Here is an 18,311-nt window from a genome sequence, read left to right as displayed (position 1 = left end):
TTTTTATTATTGTGTGTGTGTGGGGGGGGGGGGGGGGGGGACGTCCAAAAAGTACGTCTTTTTGGATGGACGTCCTCTACTGCACTCTCCTGCTACGATCGAGCCACATCAGAGCCTTCCTGCAGGCCGTGGAGGGGGTGAGCGGTGCGGCGTCTTCCTTTCGGGCGGCACAGGTTTTTATTAAGTGAAGGACCTCCAAAAAGAACGTCTTTGGAGTGGGTTTTTTTTTTCAGGTGAAGGTCGTCCAAAAAGGACGTCCCTGACGACATTTTTTCTTCCGATTTGCCCCAACGAGAGGTGTAGACCTCCCGTTAGGTTTTTCACGGTATGAGGATCGGAAAACCGTAGTGCATCTCATTATAATAGCCTTGCAATAGCCTTTCGATCATCTGCTTTCCGTTTTCGTTAGCTGCTACCGTGATCGGAAAATGGCTCGGAGAAGCCTTTAGTGCATGCCAGGGTTTGCTACTTGCTCGTTAATGGCTCGTTAAGTTTAGTGCATCTGGCCCTCAGTTCAAGCAGGGAGACCTTGGCCAGCCCTGATTATTGAGTTAATCTCACAGTGTATTGTGGTATTTTTAGTCTTTGCTTCCATGCTGCAGGTACCAGAATGCATGTGAATGGGGGTTGCCAATAATCCAGAAATAGCCTACAATCTCCCTTCTTCAGCTAGGTAACTTGGTAGTTCTGACCCTCTTTCTTTCATCTGGAATTTGTAAGTTAAAAACATAATAATTGTGGAACACCAATTAGTGCACTGATTGGAGAAATGCTAGCCAATAGGTGAGGGCCATTGGCAGGAGTAGGCAAGATGTGCTTGAGGCATCAAGCTTAGGTGTGCCGACATGCCATGCCATCATTGTTGCCTCATCAGAATAGTTATCTACCTATTTATTCATTCAGTTTAATCTTTTACTATGTCAAACACTGCTGATAGTAACTTACAATATATATAATACATTACAATAAAAATATAAATCATATTCTACACTTGGATAATATATAATTATCAGCAAACCATCTAAATTATCATGGCTGGCTGGTAGTCGTCCGATGACACAGCCATTCCTATGCAGAGGCCTGGTCAGTTGCATCATCAGCGAGGCTCACACCTCCAGTGCTTCATCAGAAGTAAATGATCTCCCTTGCCTCTCTAGCCCTGAAAGAATCCTGCATCTGGTAGGAATGTGCATTCATTAGGATGCATTCAGTTTTTTTAGAATCACAGGGCAATTCTATAACTAGGGGTGTGCAGTTAAGCATATCTTATGCATGAAAGTAATGCTTTAATTGGCAATCATGCAAGCAAGTGCACAATCCTGCTTATAATCGAAAGAGAAAAACGCCTATATTGCACCCAAATCGGGAGATGGGCGTCTTCCTCCCGTGGGCGCCCAAATCGGTATAATCGAAAGCTGATTTTGGGTGTTTCCAACTGCAATCCGTCGCGTAAACAGGTAAAGTTGATGGAGGCGTGTTGGAGGTGTGGTGAAGGCGGAACTGGGGCGTGGTTATCGACCGAGGAGAGATGGGCGTCTTTAGCTGATAATTGAAAAAAAGACGTTTTTACCGCGATTTTGGGTCACTTTTTTTGGACCCTTTTTTTTCACGAACAGGTACCAAAAAAGTGCCCCAACTGACCAGATGACCACTGGAGGAAATTGGGGATGACCTCCCCGGACTCCCCCAGTGGTCACTAACCCCCTCCCACCAAAAAGACCCCACTTAAAAAACTTTTTTTCCAGCCTGTATGCCAGCCTCAAATGTCGTACCCCCCTCCATGACAGCAGAATGTGTTCTATCCTGTGACAGCCTTTCCCTGGTTCTGATGTGGCTCTCGGGTGAGTGTGACACCTTTTCTGTTATGCGCACTGCAGAGTCACATCAGCAATGCATTGTGGTGGGTGTAGGGTATTGGGCTCCGTGATTCCACTAGCTTGTGGCAAATGCTCACGATGTTGGTAGTTGGTAGGCTCTACTCCCATGGTGCTTTTCCCCTTGCTTACTGGGTCAGAATGTGCCCTGTTTTGTTTCCGGTAGTCCATGAGGTAGTGGCCATTTTTGTAAGTCAGTTTTAGATCCCTTTCACATGTTAGCCACGTTACAGAACTTAGTTCTTACCTTGAATGTGGCTGAAAGAGGGCATTGTACACCATTCTGCCAGCTCGGACCTACTGCTCATCTCAGTACCAAGGAGACTCCTTGCCAGTGGGGCACAACCTCTGATCTACAGTTAACTGAGATTAAGCGTGCTTATTCCAATAAAGGACGTTTTCGGAGAGATTAGTCTTCAGGTGTCAACTGGTGTGCCAATGTTATATAGCAGCAACAAGTCCTAGAGGCCTGCGTATATGCAGGTCCCTGGAGCACTTTTAGTGGGTACCGCAGTGCACTTCAGCCAGGTGGACCCAGGCCCATCCCCCCACCTGTAACACTTGTGCTGGTAAATGGGAGGCCTCCAAAACCCACTGTACCCACATGTAGGTGCCCCCTTCACCCCTAAGAGCTATGGTAGTGTTGTACATTTGTGAGTAGTGGGTTTTGGGGGAGGGGGGTTGGGTGCTCAGCACCCGTGGTAAGGGAGCTATGCATGTGGGAGCGTTGTCTGAAGTCCACCACACTGACCTCTAGGGTGCCCAGTTGGTGTCCTGGCATGTCAGGGGGGCGAGTGTACTACGAATCGTGGCCCCTCCCACGACCAAATGGCTTGGATTAGGACGTTTTTGAGCTGGGTGTTTTTAGTTTCCATTATTGCTAAAAAAACAAATGCCCAGCTGAAAAACGTCCATTTTTTCGAAAATATGGTCTGTCCCGCCTCTTCACGTACCCGTTTTCGGACATAGATGCCCATGGAGATAGGCGTTCGCGTTCGATTATGCCCCTCCACGTGTCATTCTATATAGAAGCATGTAAGTGATACGGTGCATAAGTGCAAGGGGACGTACACACGGGCAGAGTAGGGACAGGTCCTTATATAGAAAGCTTAGCCCTATTGGTAGTACCAGGCGGCTACCGCTGCAGGTCATTTGGAACCCAGAGCCAGACGGAGCGAGATTAAAGGAGGACTACTCCTGTTCTGACCTACTACACCACCAGCAATCACCTCTGGATAAATCCTAGGGGTGATGAGGGGGGTTTGGGGAGGAGGTTGAGATGAGCTTTGATTTGGAGGAGGAGCTTGTTGTCAATTCAAGACTGGAGGTGTTAAGGATCAGAGGAGTGTATGTTAAGGGGATCAGTGGGATCGGTTTGAGGAAGTGGAGGGCTGGGGAATAAGATCAGAGGAGTGGAAAGCCACGGAATCAAATTGAGGGAGTGGAGGGTCAGGAAATAAGATTGGAGATGGAGGATTTGAAGTGGGTCATGGGGTGGGGACAGCACTGGTCGTTGGAGGAATGGAGTGATTAGCACTTGCTACTGGGGTTAAGGCCATGGCTGCACTACTGGATTACCACCTCCTTATGAGGTTGCAATAAGTGTGGCCATGCTATCAGCAGTTGTGACATCTAGCACCTGGTAATGACCCATGCACTAACTCATAGCCAGCCACTCCAACACCTGCAGATGTGACGCCCTGCTCCCACCCAGTTAACACAGGTTTTTAACTATGCTGGTTGCAATAATAGTGCAGAAGACTTTAGCATGGGTCCATGCTAATGTCTACTGCATGGTAAAACCCATATTAGCTGCTTAACACAGCTTAATAAATGAGTCTCTTTCGGTGGTGAAGGGCTGCTAATTCCATTTGTGGAACATTCATTCACTGCTTTCTTCTTTCAGACCAAGGAGCTGGCTATAGTCATACGGGCATTAACAACCAGCTGGTTAGATTACTGTAATTCATTGTATATGAGATTTACAAAAAAAAAAAAAAAAGCAAATGCAGTTTGAGCAAAATGCTGTGGCTAGAACAATTGTGAGTAAAAGGTTGAATGACCATATTCAACTAGTGCTTATATACTATTGTGTTAGTGACCAACAGAACATTGAATTGAGTACAAAATCTTATGGTTAGTCTTTCTAAATGATCTAGCACCTAAAAAACAAATGGCCCTTACTCTCTTTTGTTGTCACAAAACTGGCATTAAAGTTACCAGCAGTTTAAAGGTATTTGAGAAAATGAAGTGCGTATTTTCATGTAGAGGTCCACTGTATTGGAATAAGCTCACAGAGGAATTACAGAAAATAAAGGGGACAGACTTCAGGAGTCACCTGAGGAAATACTTCTTTATGGAAACGGTGGCAAATTCATGGAATGGCCTCCTGATGAAGGAAGTGGAGAGGAAACCTGTGTCTGCTTTCAAGCAAGCTTGGGATAAATACATAGGATCTCTAGGGGAGTGAAAGGGAGAGTGGATGGCATGGATGGGCAGACTAGATAGGTCTTTATCTGCCTTCATTTTTCTCTGTTTCATGATACACAACATAATATATTAGGGTAGATTGTAAGTGCCCATGGTTTGAGAGGATGGGATGGAGGTCTTGTCTAGATAATTCTGAGTGCATGTGTGTAAGCATATGTTTATAATGTCCTGGAACAAAGTCCCTTCCTCTTGTAGATCAATTGATGATTTACAGGGATTTAGGAGAGTTATTAAAACTTTATTGTTCAATTGAGCCTTGTTTAATTTCAGTGAAGAGTTTTATTTGCCTGAATTTATGACTGTTTGTTTAATCGTGTTTGTTTTATTTGATTATATATGTTTTTTTATAACCCTGTTCTTGGTGCTATCGGAAGGACAGGCTACTTTTGGGACACAGATTATAGTACTGTGGCCTGCATTGTCCTTAATTCCCAAGTACTGGCATTGCTGTCGAAACACCAGTCCAGCTCATCATAACACATTAACAGTATCTTCTTTCTATATAGGATTCATTCACAGTTTTTGTCTCTACCATCTCCACCAGCAGGGTATTTCAGGCATCCACCACCCTCCCCATGAAAAAGTATTTCCTAATATTACTCCTGTCTACCACTCTGGAAACTCAATTCATGTCCTCTAGTTCTACTGCTTCCCCATCTCAGAAAATATTTGCTTACCTTTCAGCAAACTGAAGAGTAGCAAATCTCCTGGACCGGATGGTATTCATCCTAGAATACTGATAAAACTGAAAAATTAGTTGCAGAGCTACTGTTAGTGATATGCAATTTATCCTTAAAATTGGGCGTGGTACCGGAAGATTGGAGGGTGGCCAATGTAATGCCGATTTTTAAAAAAGGTTCCGGGGGAGATCCGGGAAATTATAGACCGGTGAGTCTGACGTCGGTGCCGGGGAAAATGGTAGAGGCTATTATCAAAAACAAAATTACAGAACACATCCAAGGACATGGATTACTGAGACCAAGTCAGCACAGCTTTTGTGTGGTGAAATCTTGCCTGACCAATTTGCTTCAATTCTTTGAAGGAGTAAACAAACATGTGGATAAAGGGGAGCTGGTTGATATTGTGTATCTGGATTTTCAAAAGGCGTTTGACAAGGTACCTCATGAAAGGCTACAGAGGAAATTGGAGGGTCATGGGATAGGAGGAAATGTCCTATTGTGGATTAAAAACTGGTTGAAGGATAGGAAACAGAGAGTGGGGTTAAATGGGCAGTATTCACAATGGAGAAGGATAGTTAGTGGGGTTCCTCAGGGGTCTGTGCTAGGACTGCTGCTTTTTAATATATTTATAAATGATTTAGAGATGGGAGTAACTAGCGAGGTATTTAAATTTGCTGATGGCACAAAGTTATTCAAAGTCGTTAATTCGCGACAGGATTGTGGAAAATTACAGAAGGACCTTACGAGACTGGGAGACTGGGCGGCTAAATGGCAGATGACGTTTAATGTGAGCAAGTGCAAGGTGATGCATGTGGGAAAAAAGAACCCAAATTATAGCTACGTCATGCAAGGTTCCACGTTAGGAGTCATGGACCAAGAAAGAGATCTGGGTGTCGTCGTCGATAATACACTGAAACCTTCTGCTCAGTGTGCTGCTGCGGCTAGGAAAGCGAATAGAATGTTGGGTATTATAAGGAAAGGTATGGAAAACAGATGTGAGGATGTTATAATGCCATTGTATCACTCCATGGTGCGACCGCACCTTGAGTATTGTGTTCAATTCTGGTCGCTGCATCTCAAGAAAGATATAGTAGAACTGGAAAAGGTGCAGTGAAGGGTGACTAAAATGATAGCAGGGAAGGGACGACTTCCCTATGAAGAAAGACTAAGGAGGCTAGGGCTTTTCAGCTTGGAGAAGAGATGGCTGAGGGGAAACATGATAGAGGTATATAAAATAATGAGTAGAGTGGAACAGATGGATGTGAAGCGTCTGTTCACGCTTTCCAAAAATACTAGGACTAGGGGGCATGCAGTGTAAATTTACAGTGTAGTAAATTTAAAACAAATCGGAGAAAATTTTTCTTCACCCAACACATAATTAAACTCTGGAATTTGTTGCCGGAGAACGTGGTGAAGGCGGTTAGCTTAGCAGAGTTTAAAAAGGGGTTAGACGGTTTCCTAAAGGACAAGTCCATAAACCTCTACTAAATGGACTTGGGAAAAATCCACAATTCCAGGAATAATATGTATAGAATGTTTGTACGTTTGGGAAGCTTGCCAGGTGCCCATGGCCTGGATTGGCCGCTGTTGTGGACAGGATGCTGGGCTTGATGGACCCTTGGTCTTTTCCCAGTGTGGCATTACTTATGTACTTAAGTATTTAAACACCTCTATCATATCTTCCCTATCCTTCCTATCCTTTAGGGTACACATATTCATGTCTTCAAGTCTCTTATACATCTTAAAAGCATGTCGCCCAAGGATGACTCTTAGATCTGATAATGCCATGTGGCTGTCTTTGGATCCAATACAGCAGGCATGTTATGCAGAGACTAGGATGTCCACCTTTACTGTGGATGGAATTCTATTATGGAATGCACTTGCAGGACATTTACGTTTATATGCCAATGTGATACAATTTAAGACACTTTTGAAGATGCAGTTATTTGTGGCAGCATTTCTCTCAGAGCTTGCCTCTGTTAGGCCCTTTGCTTAGTTCCTCTTTGTAATGGGGGCTTTAGAATGAAGAGTTACATTTTTTATGTATGATTGCTTTTGTTTTATGTATTGTTTAATATTTATTGTGTATGTTCTTTGGAAACCACCTAGTTTTTTTAGGTGATATACAAACTTTTAAAATAATTACATAATAAACAAATCTAGTGGTGCAAACCATATAAATTTTGTGGCCTTCCTCTGAACTACTTTGTATTTTTATGTCCATAGTTAGATAAGACTTCCAAAGTTGAACGCAAAACCCTGTTTACTAAGCCGCACTGTAAATGCACTCACTTTTTAGCAAGCCTGCGCTAACACTAAAGACACTCATTATATTCCTATGGTGTCTCTATCGTTAGCATGCACTAATTCTTAGTGCAGGCTAAAACGTTTGCGTGCCTACAGCACGGCTTAGTAAACAGGCTGTAGTGAGGCTCTACCAATGACTTGTACAGAGACATTAACACCTCCTTTCTTCTGCTGCTTATGCCTCTTGTTATGCAGTCTAGCATAGCTTAGGTTATGGAATTGTCCTTTTAGGGCTCCTTTTACTAAGTGGCAGTAGCCCAATGCGAACTTACCGCTCGCTATATAGGAAGTACTATCGAGCTGCTGCAGCATCCCGGCGATACTTCCCACCCCTAGCTGTCCTTCATTTCTGGCGCTACAAAAATTTATTTATTTTTGTAGCGCCGGAGTGTAATTGGGCAGTGCTGCGTGCTACCCGGTTACCGCCGAGTTTACGCTGGAGCCCTTACCGCCACCTCAATGGGTGGCGGAAAGGGCTTCCTCTGAAATGGCCGTGTGGCAAGTACTTTACTTCCTGTAGGAAAGCGAGACTTCCCTTTTACCAGTTGCAGTAAAAGGGGGCCCTCGGCGCATATGTAAAACACGCGCCAATGCCAGCGCTGGCCCCGCTTTTGCCGCAGCTTGGTGAAAGGGGCCCTTAGTGTGCATTAACAAGTTTTAGCAAAAAAACCCTTTATATTAAAATAAATGTGTGAAATGAACTGAAAAAATGTCCAAAAATTAGGAAAAGGGCCAAAATGAACCAAAAACAATACAATTTGTTTTTCTCTGTGTTCATTTTTATTTGCTTTAGAGTAATAGGAGTAGGGAGATGGATGGGAGATGAAGAATGTGTGTATGATGATGGAATCTAGACTGAAAGCCCACCTCTTTAACATTGCTTTTGACTCGTAACCACTTGTAACCACTCGCCTCCACCTACCCTCCTCTCTTCCTTCCCGTTCACACTAATTGATTTGATTTGCTTACTTTATTTATTTTTTGTCTATTAGATTGTAAGCTCTTTGAGCAGGGGCTGCCTTAATTCTATGTTTGTGCAGCGCTGCGTATGCCTTGTAGCGCTATAGAAATGCTAAGTAGTAGTAGTAGTAGTAGAATGGTAAAGGGAGGGTGCGTATATGGTGATAAGAGTGAGGATATGGACAGAGAGGGAGTGTGCAGGTGGAGGAGTGGGGATAGTAGTGGGGAATGGAATGTATGCAATGGGGATGGGAATAAGGATCGAAGTGGGGAAGGGAGAGTGTACATATGTTGATGGGGCTGGAGATAAATGGGGAAGGGAGATTGTGCACATGATAACGGGGGTGAGGTAGAAGAAGGGCAGATTAATCTTACACACACATGAATGAAACATGCCCTCCCCCAACTTTGGTGAACAAAAACTTGTGATAGACATTTTGCATAAAATGTTGTTTAAATTGCTAACAAACTATTCCATGTTCAGCAGCCTTTTACAAGGGCATGCTGAAAAAAGGCTTGTGGTAGTGTAGGCGCGGGTTTTGGGCATGCGCCGATCCATTTTTTAGCGCCGAAAATGGACATATGGCAAAATCAAAATTTCCACGTGTCCATTTTGGGTCTGAGAGCTTACCACCAGCCATTGACCTAGCGGTAAAGAATCTGGGCGGTAATGACCTATGCGTTGCAAATGCCAAACGGACATGCTCTAGAAAATAAAAAAATATTTTTCAGACGCGTATAGCAGAGGCATGCCAAAATTGAAATTACGGTAACTGGGTGGTAACTTCAATTTGGCGCATGTTCAGCACACTTAGGCGCCTACGCAGCTTTAGTAAAAGGGTTCCCTAGTATATGAAGGCAGATAAAGACCCGCATGGTCTGTCTAGTCTGCCCAATAAAAAGAAGCAGTGTGCTGGAGATAGAGAAGACAGCTCTAATCTAAACTACCCACTGTTTAAGAAAAGCTGTTCTTTCAACATGCTTTAAAAAGAGAGATGTCCCAACAAGAAAACTCAAGTCAGTACCTCAGTACTGAAAAAACAGTCCCATGTTGTACTGCGGCATAATAACATAGGGGCCCTACTAAGACACACCTAATAGTGGCCTGAGCTGGTGAAGGCACATGTTTTGGACGCACGCAGGTCTGTTTGCTCAGCGTGCCTGAAAATAGACAAATTAGAACCAGCCCATGTCCATTTTCGGGCTGAGACCTTACTGTCACCCATTGACTTAGCGGTAAGGTCTCACACATTAACCGGGCGGTAAGCGGCCAGCGTGCAAAAACTGCCGATTACCACTGGGTAAACGCTACATGGTAGAAAGTAGAAAATATTTTCTACCACGTGTTTTGGGCGTGCATCAAAAATGGAATTACTGCCCAGGGCACGCGGTAGCCGGGCGATAGTGCCAATTTGATGGACATTGGACGCGCATAAACGCCTATACACCTTAGTAAAAGGGCCCCATACTTTGTTACATTACCACATGTCTCCTTTTCTATTGATACTGTGTGCTCTCTTGTACTTTGTTTATGTAGCTTTATCCAGTAAATATGTACTGAAATAACATTGGCCCTTGATTCACCTGTATCTCAATGCTGTTCTTGTTAACAGGGCTGGAAAAGACATGGCCTTTATTGCTATTTGATTAGCCAAACAGCAGAAACATTTTATGAAGCAAACATCACCTGTGGAAACCACAAGGCTTTTCTAGTTACTGTTGAAAACAGGTATGTAACTGTTCCTATTTCTAGTCGTAAAGCCTGGGTTCAAATTTCAGTTCAAGCTCCCTCCCTGGATTGGCCAGAATGAGAGATGAAGCAAGAGAGCATTCATAGGCCTTGGGGGAGGAGAGAGGGAGTCATAGCAATTGTGCGGTGATGACATCTTGTGGCTGGATTTAGGGCCCATAACTGCAGGGTTCTAAAATGACTCATTAAAGAAAGTTGCGAAGAGATGTAAAATGGGGAAAAGTGCTTGAGTAGTCGTGACTAGAGACGAATGACACCAGATTGCAGCCCTGGTTCTGATTGAGCTGGAAGCCCTAATGAGCAGGGGGACATTGCTAGGTAAAAATGGTAAATAACTAAATGTTAAGCATCCAGGTGCTTATGCACTAAAGCTCACACTAAAAAATATTTAACATGAGCATGTTAAAATGTTAGTGTGCATGCAAAAATGCTAGCTACCATTCAGATGATAAAACTTTTACAAATACCATTAATAATTAGAAGTGTACACTGTTTACTCCACACTAGCACAAAAATCATAGCACCCACACATGTCAAGTGCCTGGGCATTAACTAGCATGTATTCACAGCATTTCCTGGTTGCTCTCTCTCTCTCTCTCTCTCTCTCTGATTGGTTGTCTTCAAAACTTGAGATGCTGCAGACTGTTGCAGACAAGTCATATTTCGTCTTAAGTTTGAGAGGGCAACTCCATCCCTGATCAAGTTGCACTGGTTACTTTTTCAGGCACATGTCACTTTGAATTTGCTTGTTTGATGTTTAAATTATTTGATGGTACGTTTCCTCATCAGCCTAGTATTTCTTGAGCTGGATCATCTAGATTATTGTTTTTTCCTTCTTTTTCTGAAATACAATATAAAATATTCTTAGAAAAATCCTTTACGTATCAGGTAGTTCACATTTGGTGTTTTTTACCACCAGCACTGAAAAGGTTGCCCTCTTACTTAACTTTTGGAAAGGAGCTAAAAACTTATGTTTTTAGGAAATTCTTATTAGATTAAACTCTCGCTCCCCGCTTCTATCCTTATTCCCATCCCCATTATCTTTGTTTTATGTGGCTGCAGGAGCGTAGGTAGGTGGGGCCACAGGAGCATGGGGGCATGGGCCCCTGCAGATTTAGCCCTGGCCCCCCTGCTTTCACCCCCCCCCCCCCGCCGCCGCCGACCCTCCCCCACCACATTTGACCCCCCCCCCCACCACCACCACCGCCAACCCTCCCCCGCCGTCAGGTACATTTGCTGGCAGGGGTCCCCAACCCTCGCCAGCCAGTCTCCGGCATGTTGCTGATCTGGATTCTGTTTCTGTGAGTCCTGACGTCTTGCATGTAGGAATGTGCAGGACGTCAGGACTCACAAAAACAGAATCCAGATCAGCGAACGCGCTGGACTCGGAGACTGGCTCTGAAGGGGACTTCGGCTGGCGGGGGTTGGGGACCCCCGCCAGCAAAGGTACCTGGCGGTGGCAGGGGAGGATTGATGGTGGCAGTATGGGGGAGGGTCGAAAGGGACGGGGAGAGGGGGCGGCAGCGCCAGGCGGGGGGGTCAAAAGTGGCAGGGGGGTCAGTGGTGCCAGTTGGGCTAAAATGTGCCCCTCACCTCCGGCTCTGGACCCCCCTCCCACTGAAGTCTGGCTACACCCCTGTGTGGCTGTTTTATAATCTACTTTGAACCTGTTTCCAGGGAGTTGGCAGAATATAAATACCATATCATATCATACATCATATTATAAGTGCCGCAGAGAATTAGTGGTTAGCCCTGAACTTGTGAGTTAACCTGTTAGGAGCTGTTTCTGGCTGGTTAAATCACTTTGGGTATCGACCCCTAAGTGGTTGACAATAAAACAAATATTAAAGCAAAAATAGATAACAAAGGGGCCCTTTTACTAAGCTGTGTAGGCACCTATGTGCACCCAACATGTGCCAGTATGGAACTACCACCCAGCTACCACGTGGCCTGGGCGGTAATTTCATTTTTTTTATACACGCCCACTATGTACGCCAGAAAATTTCTGGTGCATGGTGCTAACCTGGTGGTAATCGGCATTGTACACGAGCTGACGATTACTGCCCGGTTAACGTGTGAGATCTTACCGCTAAGTCGATGAGTGACGGTAAGGTCTCAGGCCCAAAATAGATGCGCGCCAATTTTCATTTTGCCGCACGTCCATTTTTGGCCAAAAAAAGGGCCTTTTTGCAGGCGCACTGAAAAATGGACCTGCACGCATCTGTAACAGCATAGGCCATTTTTTGGAGCACCTTAGTAAAAGGACCCCAAACTATATAGGGGCAAGTCTATAAGTGTGCGCCTCCTTTTAGGCATGCCAATGTAGCCTGGGCAGTGCCTATTCTGTAATAGCATCTGGGCGCCAGATTTAATGAGCAAAAGTCAGCATCAGTGTGCTTGAAAGTATATGCCTGCAGTTACACCAGCCATAGAGCTGGCGTGCATAATTTACACGCCCATATCCCACCCATGTGTACGTCCCCTTGCAGTTACACACTATCCCCCAGATTCTATGTAGCACATCTAGAGATCCGTGCCGAAATCGGTGTGGATTCTATAACAATGCGCAGAACTTAAGAAGCTAATGAGCGCTGATAACAGCACTTAGCAAGCAATAATGAGCACTGATTAGAATTTATGAGCAGAACTTGCTAAGCGTATTCTGTAATGAAGTGTGCTGAACTTCTAAAGTGTGCAGACAAGAAGGGGCATGGTTATGGGTGAGGAAATAGGCATTTCATGGGCCTTCCAAAATTTATACACATAGTTATAGGTTATGGCCCTGTACGCGTAAATCTACATGCCAGGATTTACGCCATGTTTTCATTGGTGTAAATGGATATGCGTAATTTTAGGTGCTGTGAGATCAACTAAGCTTATTCTATAATTGCCGCCTAAATCTAGGCACCGATTATCGAATACGTTTTCTTGGCACTGATTTTAGTGTTGATTTTTTTAGGCACCATATATATAATCTCCCCCATGCTACTTACGGATGGCCTTATAGAATACCATTTAGGATGCTCGTATGCATAAGTGGCAATTTTTGCAGCATTAATGCATGCACATGCTGCCAGATTCTATATATCGTGCCTTGTGTTCCGCGCTGAAATCTAAGTGTATTCTATAACAATGTGCATAACTTAATTGGCTTAACAAGCCAATCAGCATTTTTAACAGCACTTAACAAGCAATAATAAGCACTAATTGGCAATAATTAGAATTTACACATATACAAAGAGGGGCATTTTCGAAAGGTCATCCAAGTATGAATTAGGACGCCCTCGCAAAGTCGTCCAGAATCAGGTAGGTATAATCGAAAAATAGTATGGATGTCCTTAGACATTCCATTATTGCAGTGCGAAACGCCCAAATCATGGACGCCCAAAATATAGTAAAAAAGGACGCCCATCTTCCAGAACCACCAAAGGACGTCCCCAACGTTCACTGTACTTGCCAACATTTGTCATATGAAGGTCCTTCCGGTTCTACGAGAAAGACGTCCTTATTACTATACTTTGGACTTCTCTGATGTACCTGGTGTTCCACAAGTACAGCGCATATAGTTGCACACATCCAGGTACGGGAAATATAAGGAGCATTCATAAGTGCAAAGTACAGTAAGAAGAACATGTTTCTTGCAGAACTGCCGAAGGATGACCATCTTACTAGGCCTGCTGAAGGACGGTGGGCCTGTAAGAGGGACGTCCTTCGGCAATTCTGTGAGAAACACATCCTTGTTACTGTACTTTACACTTATGAATGTTCCTTATATTTCCTGTACCTGGATGTCTCTAAATACCGCGCCTAAATTTTCTAGAATACAGCTAGGTGAAAATGTTTTCCACACAGGTTTTTTAAGTGCCATATATAGAATCTGGACCATGATGGGTAAACGTGAGTGCATTAAATGCTGCACTAAGATAAGTGCTTGCCCTAGTAAGTAACATAATGAGTGTAATTTTATTAAAAGGTGTCTATATGTGAAGGACAAAAAAGTGCTTGCCTATGCTTGTTCTGTAAAGTTCACACAGCAGAAAATGAAAAACAACCCTATGTTGAAAGTCCAAACAAGAAAAAAGTAGAGATGTATTAATAGTCCTCCAATATAACACCAGAGATGTATAATAGTGCTGAATATATTTATTGGCGAATATCAAAAATATGCAAGCAGACTTGACACTAACCCATGCTACACAGTTGTGATCGGCACATCGAGTGTTTATGAGGTCTGTGACAGGATGTTTTTGCTGCTATTGCATCATGGTGGTGCTTGTTTCGATATACAGTGACCATGCAAGCTTTGGTCCAGATATACGACTCCTGAAGCAGGCGCTGTGTGCCAAAACATGGGTCCATGTCGAGTCAGCTTGCATATGTATGATATTGACCAATAACATATCTTCAGCACTACTATACCTCTCTGGTGTTGAATTGGAGGGCTTATTTGTACATCCCTATTTTTTCCTGTTTGTTTATTCTATAAAGAGACACAGAAACTAGCAAAAATCTTGCAGAAATAGCATTTGCACTGAAACTAAAGGGAAAGGGGGTGAATTCTATATATGGCACTGAAAAACTCAGCACCAAAAAAAGCACTATTCTGTAAGCCGAGCTTAAAGTTAGGCATGGTTTATAGAATAGCGCTTACTCCTAGGGATCGCGCCTCAATTTAGGCACGGCCATTTGCACCAACTGAAATGTGGTGCAAACGTACGAGTCTAATTTAGGTGCATATTCCCCCTCATTCTATAACAACACGTGTAAATGTAAGGAACGCCCCATTCCATCCATGACCCTCTTATTTCCATGTCCCCTTTTTCAATTCACGTGTAAAATGTAGGCATAGATCCCGCAGCTAAGTTTACGCATGTATATTCCAGTTAACTCTAGCTAATGCCAGTAATTGCTTTTTAAAAAGCCAATTAGCACTAATTAGCTCATTTAATTAAATTGCATATGCAAATTTGGTGCATGTGCAAATTTGCGCATGCAGTTTTTGGCAATTTTTATAGAATTGGGGGGGGGGGGGGGATAATGCTTGTTCTGGAGCAGGAGTAAATGCTAGCACAAAAAGAATATATGTGTGTTTAATAAAATACACAAGTAAATTGTGACTCCACCTGCACTCCAATAATGGTTAGTGCAGTGGGCTTAGAATCTGGGGAACTGGGTTCGATTCCCACTGCAGCTCCTTGTGACTCTGGGCAAGTCCCTTAACCCTCCATTGCCCCAGGTACAAAAACTTAGATTGTGAGTCCACCAGGGACAGAGAAAGTACCTGCATATAATCAAGTTGTAAACTGATTTGGTTGTACTATAGAAAGACAGACAGTATATCAAATTCATGGCCCTTTACTCTAAAGTCACTTACAAGCAGTGGCGTAGCCAGACTGCCAATTTTGGGTGGGCCTGAACCCAAAGTGGGTGGGCACAAAATTTTCTCTGTACCCCCCCCCCCCCCCCCCCCCCCCAGCAAAATTTAGTCACACTCAGATGCATTTGTCACACAGGGTAAAGTGCTGCTTTTCAGTGCATCCGATTTCAGACAATTTATTTAATAGCCTAATCCTTTTCAGTGAGCTTTCAGAGGCCAAAACCTCCTGCCTCAGGTCAGTATAATGCTGTTACGGTATCCTCTCCTGACCTAAGGAAGGAAGTATTGGTCTCTGAAACTTTATTAACACCATATTACTTTATCCTAAATTAAAAATAAAATTATTTTCTTTACCTTTGTTGTATGGCCATTTACTTTTTCTCATTGTGTCTCTAGATTCTGCTTTCCTTTGTTTTCGCTTAACTCTTCTGCCAGGGTTTCCTGGCCATTTGTCACTTTTCTCTCATTTTTCTTTGCTTTCTTCAATATTTTTCTGCCTCTCTCTGTGTCCAGATTTAATTCATTCTTAATATCCATTCTTTAATTTCCTTCATCTACTTATGGCTTTTCATCTTTTTCTCACCCTTGTTCTCCCCATGCCCCTTCCTCTTATTCTCCAATCTTTCACTACTCCCCCTTTCCATGCAGCAGCTCTCCTCTTTCTCTCCCCATCCTTCCAGTGTCTCCCCTCTCTCTCCCCATCCTTCCAATAGTCTCCCCTCTTTCTTTCTGCATCCTTCCATCCAGTGTCACCTTTCTCCCTACCCTTCCATCCAGCATCTTCCCTCTTTCTCTCCCCATCCTTCTACCCATCTACCCTCTCTCCTGATCCTTCCATCTGTCTCTCTCCCTCCTTCTAACCAGTGTCTATCTCTCTACCCTTTTCTGTTCAGTGTCCCTTCTCTCTCCACATCCTTCCAGTCTCTCCCCTTTCTCTCTGCATCCTTTCATCCATCTCCCCTCTTTCTCTCCCCATCCTTCCATCCAGTGTCTCTCTCCCCATCCATCTGTTTTCCCTCTTTCTCTGCCATCCTTCCATCTTCTTCCATCTCTGTACCTCTATCTTCCTCCATGTTTAGTATCTCCTTTTCTCTGTGTCCCTATATTACTCTGTCCATCTTCTCCCCTCTCTTTGTCCCCAGTGCCAATATATCTCTACCCTCTCTGACCCTACCCCATCCAGCTTCTCTCCCTCTCACTCCCTCCTCTTTCCAGCATCTGGTTTGGTTGCTTGATTTCCTGCCTCCCTCCCTCAAGCTGTAGGGTTAATATTCCCTTTTCCTTCATTGGTCTGGTATCTCTGTTTCCCTTCCCCACCCTCCTTGTGCTGTACCAGCAGTTCTCTCCCTTCCCTCCAGTTCTCCTCCCATGTCCAGCAGCTCTCTCCCTTCCATCCAGATCCCCTCCTCCTCTTCCTCCCACATCTAACAGCTCTCTCCCTTCCACCCAGATTCCCTCCTCCTCTTCCTTCAGCTGCTCTCTCCCTTCCATCGTCCCCTCCTTCTCTTCCTCCCATGTCCAGCAGCTCTTTCCCTTCCCTCCAGTCCCTTCCTCCTCTTCCTCCCTTGTCCAGCAGCTCTCCAGCCCCTTCTTCCTCTCCCTCCCATGTCCAGCAGCTCTCTCCCTTCCATTCAGTCCCCTCCTCCTCTTCCTCCCATGTCCAGCAGCTCTCTCCCTTCTATCCTGATCCCCTCCTCCTTTTCCTCCCACCTCCAGCAGCTCTCTTCCTTCCCAGTTCCCTGTAATCCCCTTCCTCCTACAAGTCTGACTCTGGCAAAAGTATCCCTTCCCTTTCCTCTCTCTCCCCCCCCCCCAGCCAACCACAGATCCAGCACTTACTCTTCCAGGCCCGCCCATCCAAATCCTTCATCGCTGTCGCTGCCTTTTCTCCCGCGGCTCCGGGGAACGGCCGTCCGGGAGGCAGCGATCAGCGTTGCCTGTCAGTGCCTGCTCTGAAATTGTGCTTCTCTTCTCCCCAGGCTTCGCCCCACTCTTTTCTTCGCTCGTCGCGCAGCGCTGCTATTCAAACAGGCAGCTCCGCTCCTCTCTGCCGCGTCCATCCGGCCCTCTGATGCACTTCCTGTTTAGTAGGGCTGGATGGACGCGGCAGAGAGGAGCGGAGCTGCCTGTTTGAATAGCAGTGCTGTGCGACAAGCGAAGAAAAGAGCGGGGCGAAGCCTGGGGAGAAGAGAAGCACAATTTCAGGGCAGGCACTGACAGGCAACGCTGATCGCTGCCTCCCGGACGGCCGTTCCCCGGAGCCGCGGGAGAAAAGGCAGCGACAGCGATGAAGGATTTGGATGGGTGGGCCTGGAGGGAAAGTGGGTGGGCCTGGGCCCATCCAGGCCCACCCATGGCTACGCCCCTGCAACAAGTATGCACCTAATTGCACTGCATGCACATTTAAGTGTGAGATAATTGAATAAAAGCCTTTTGAAGCTTATAAAACAGCATTTTAAGTATGAGAATATTTTATAAAACTATGGAGTCATTTTACTAAGCTGGGGTAAAACTTGAGCCTAACATATGGACTTTTCCATACACTAAACCTAGATTGAATACAGCAAGTTATAGGATTTTTTTTCCAGTTTTGTTTACAGGTCATGTACTAGTGTTACCATTAGCAAAACATTAATGTGAGAGTACTTACTGGAAGTGTTAAGTACTCCTGAGTTAGGGCTGCACTAACCAGTTACCATGTGCCCACTCTCCGCCCATGACATGCCTCCTCTGAAAAATATTTGAAAAACTAGGCAATGTGCAGGATAGCATGCACAAACAGGCTGAACACTATGAAACACTTTAAGGCATTCTGTGGTAGACTGTTAGCATGTGCTGCTGAATATCAGTGGCCGGTGAACTCGGCATGGTTT

At 44.7% G+C, this 18,311-nt stretch overlaps 1 protein-coding gene across 1 annotated transcript in view; it reads left to right on the top strand.

Annotated features, from left to right (window-relative positions):
- The window catches only part of MRC1 (mannose receptor C-type 1), a 343,694-nt gene that overhangs the window by 132,753 nt on the left and 192,630 nt on the right, over positions 1-18,311 (top strand). Inside the window, exon 10 of the mRNA XM_030199501.1 lies at positions 9,925-10,040. Coding sequence (XP_030055361.1) covers positions 9,925-10,040 — 116 coding nt within the window. The remainder of the gene's footprint in view (positions 1-9,924; positions 10,041-18,311) is intronic.

The sequence above is a fragment of the Microcaecilia unicolor genome, chromosome 1 (genome assembly GCF_901765095.1).
Source record: "Microcaecilia unicolor chromosome 1, aMicUni1.1, whole genome shotgun sequence".
NCBI classification, from domain to species: Eukaryota; Metazoa; Chordata; class Amphibia; order Gymnophiona; family Siphonopidae; genus Microcaecilia; species Microcaecilia unicolor.
The sequence above is the reverse complement of the archived record's forward strand: the minus strand, read 5'-3'. Positions and strand labels throughout refer to the sequence as shown.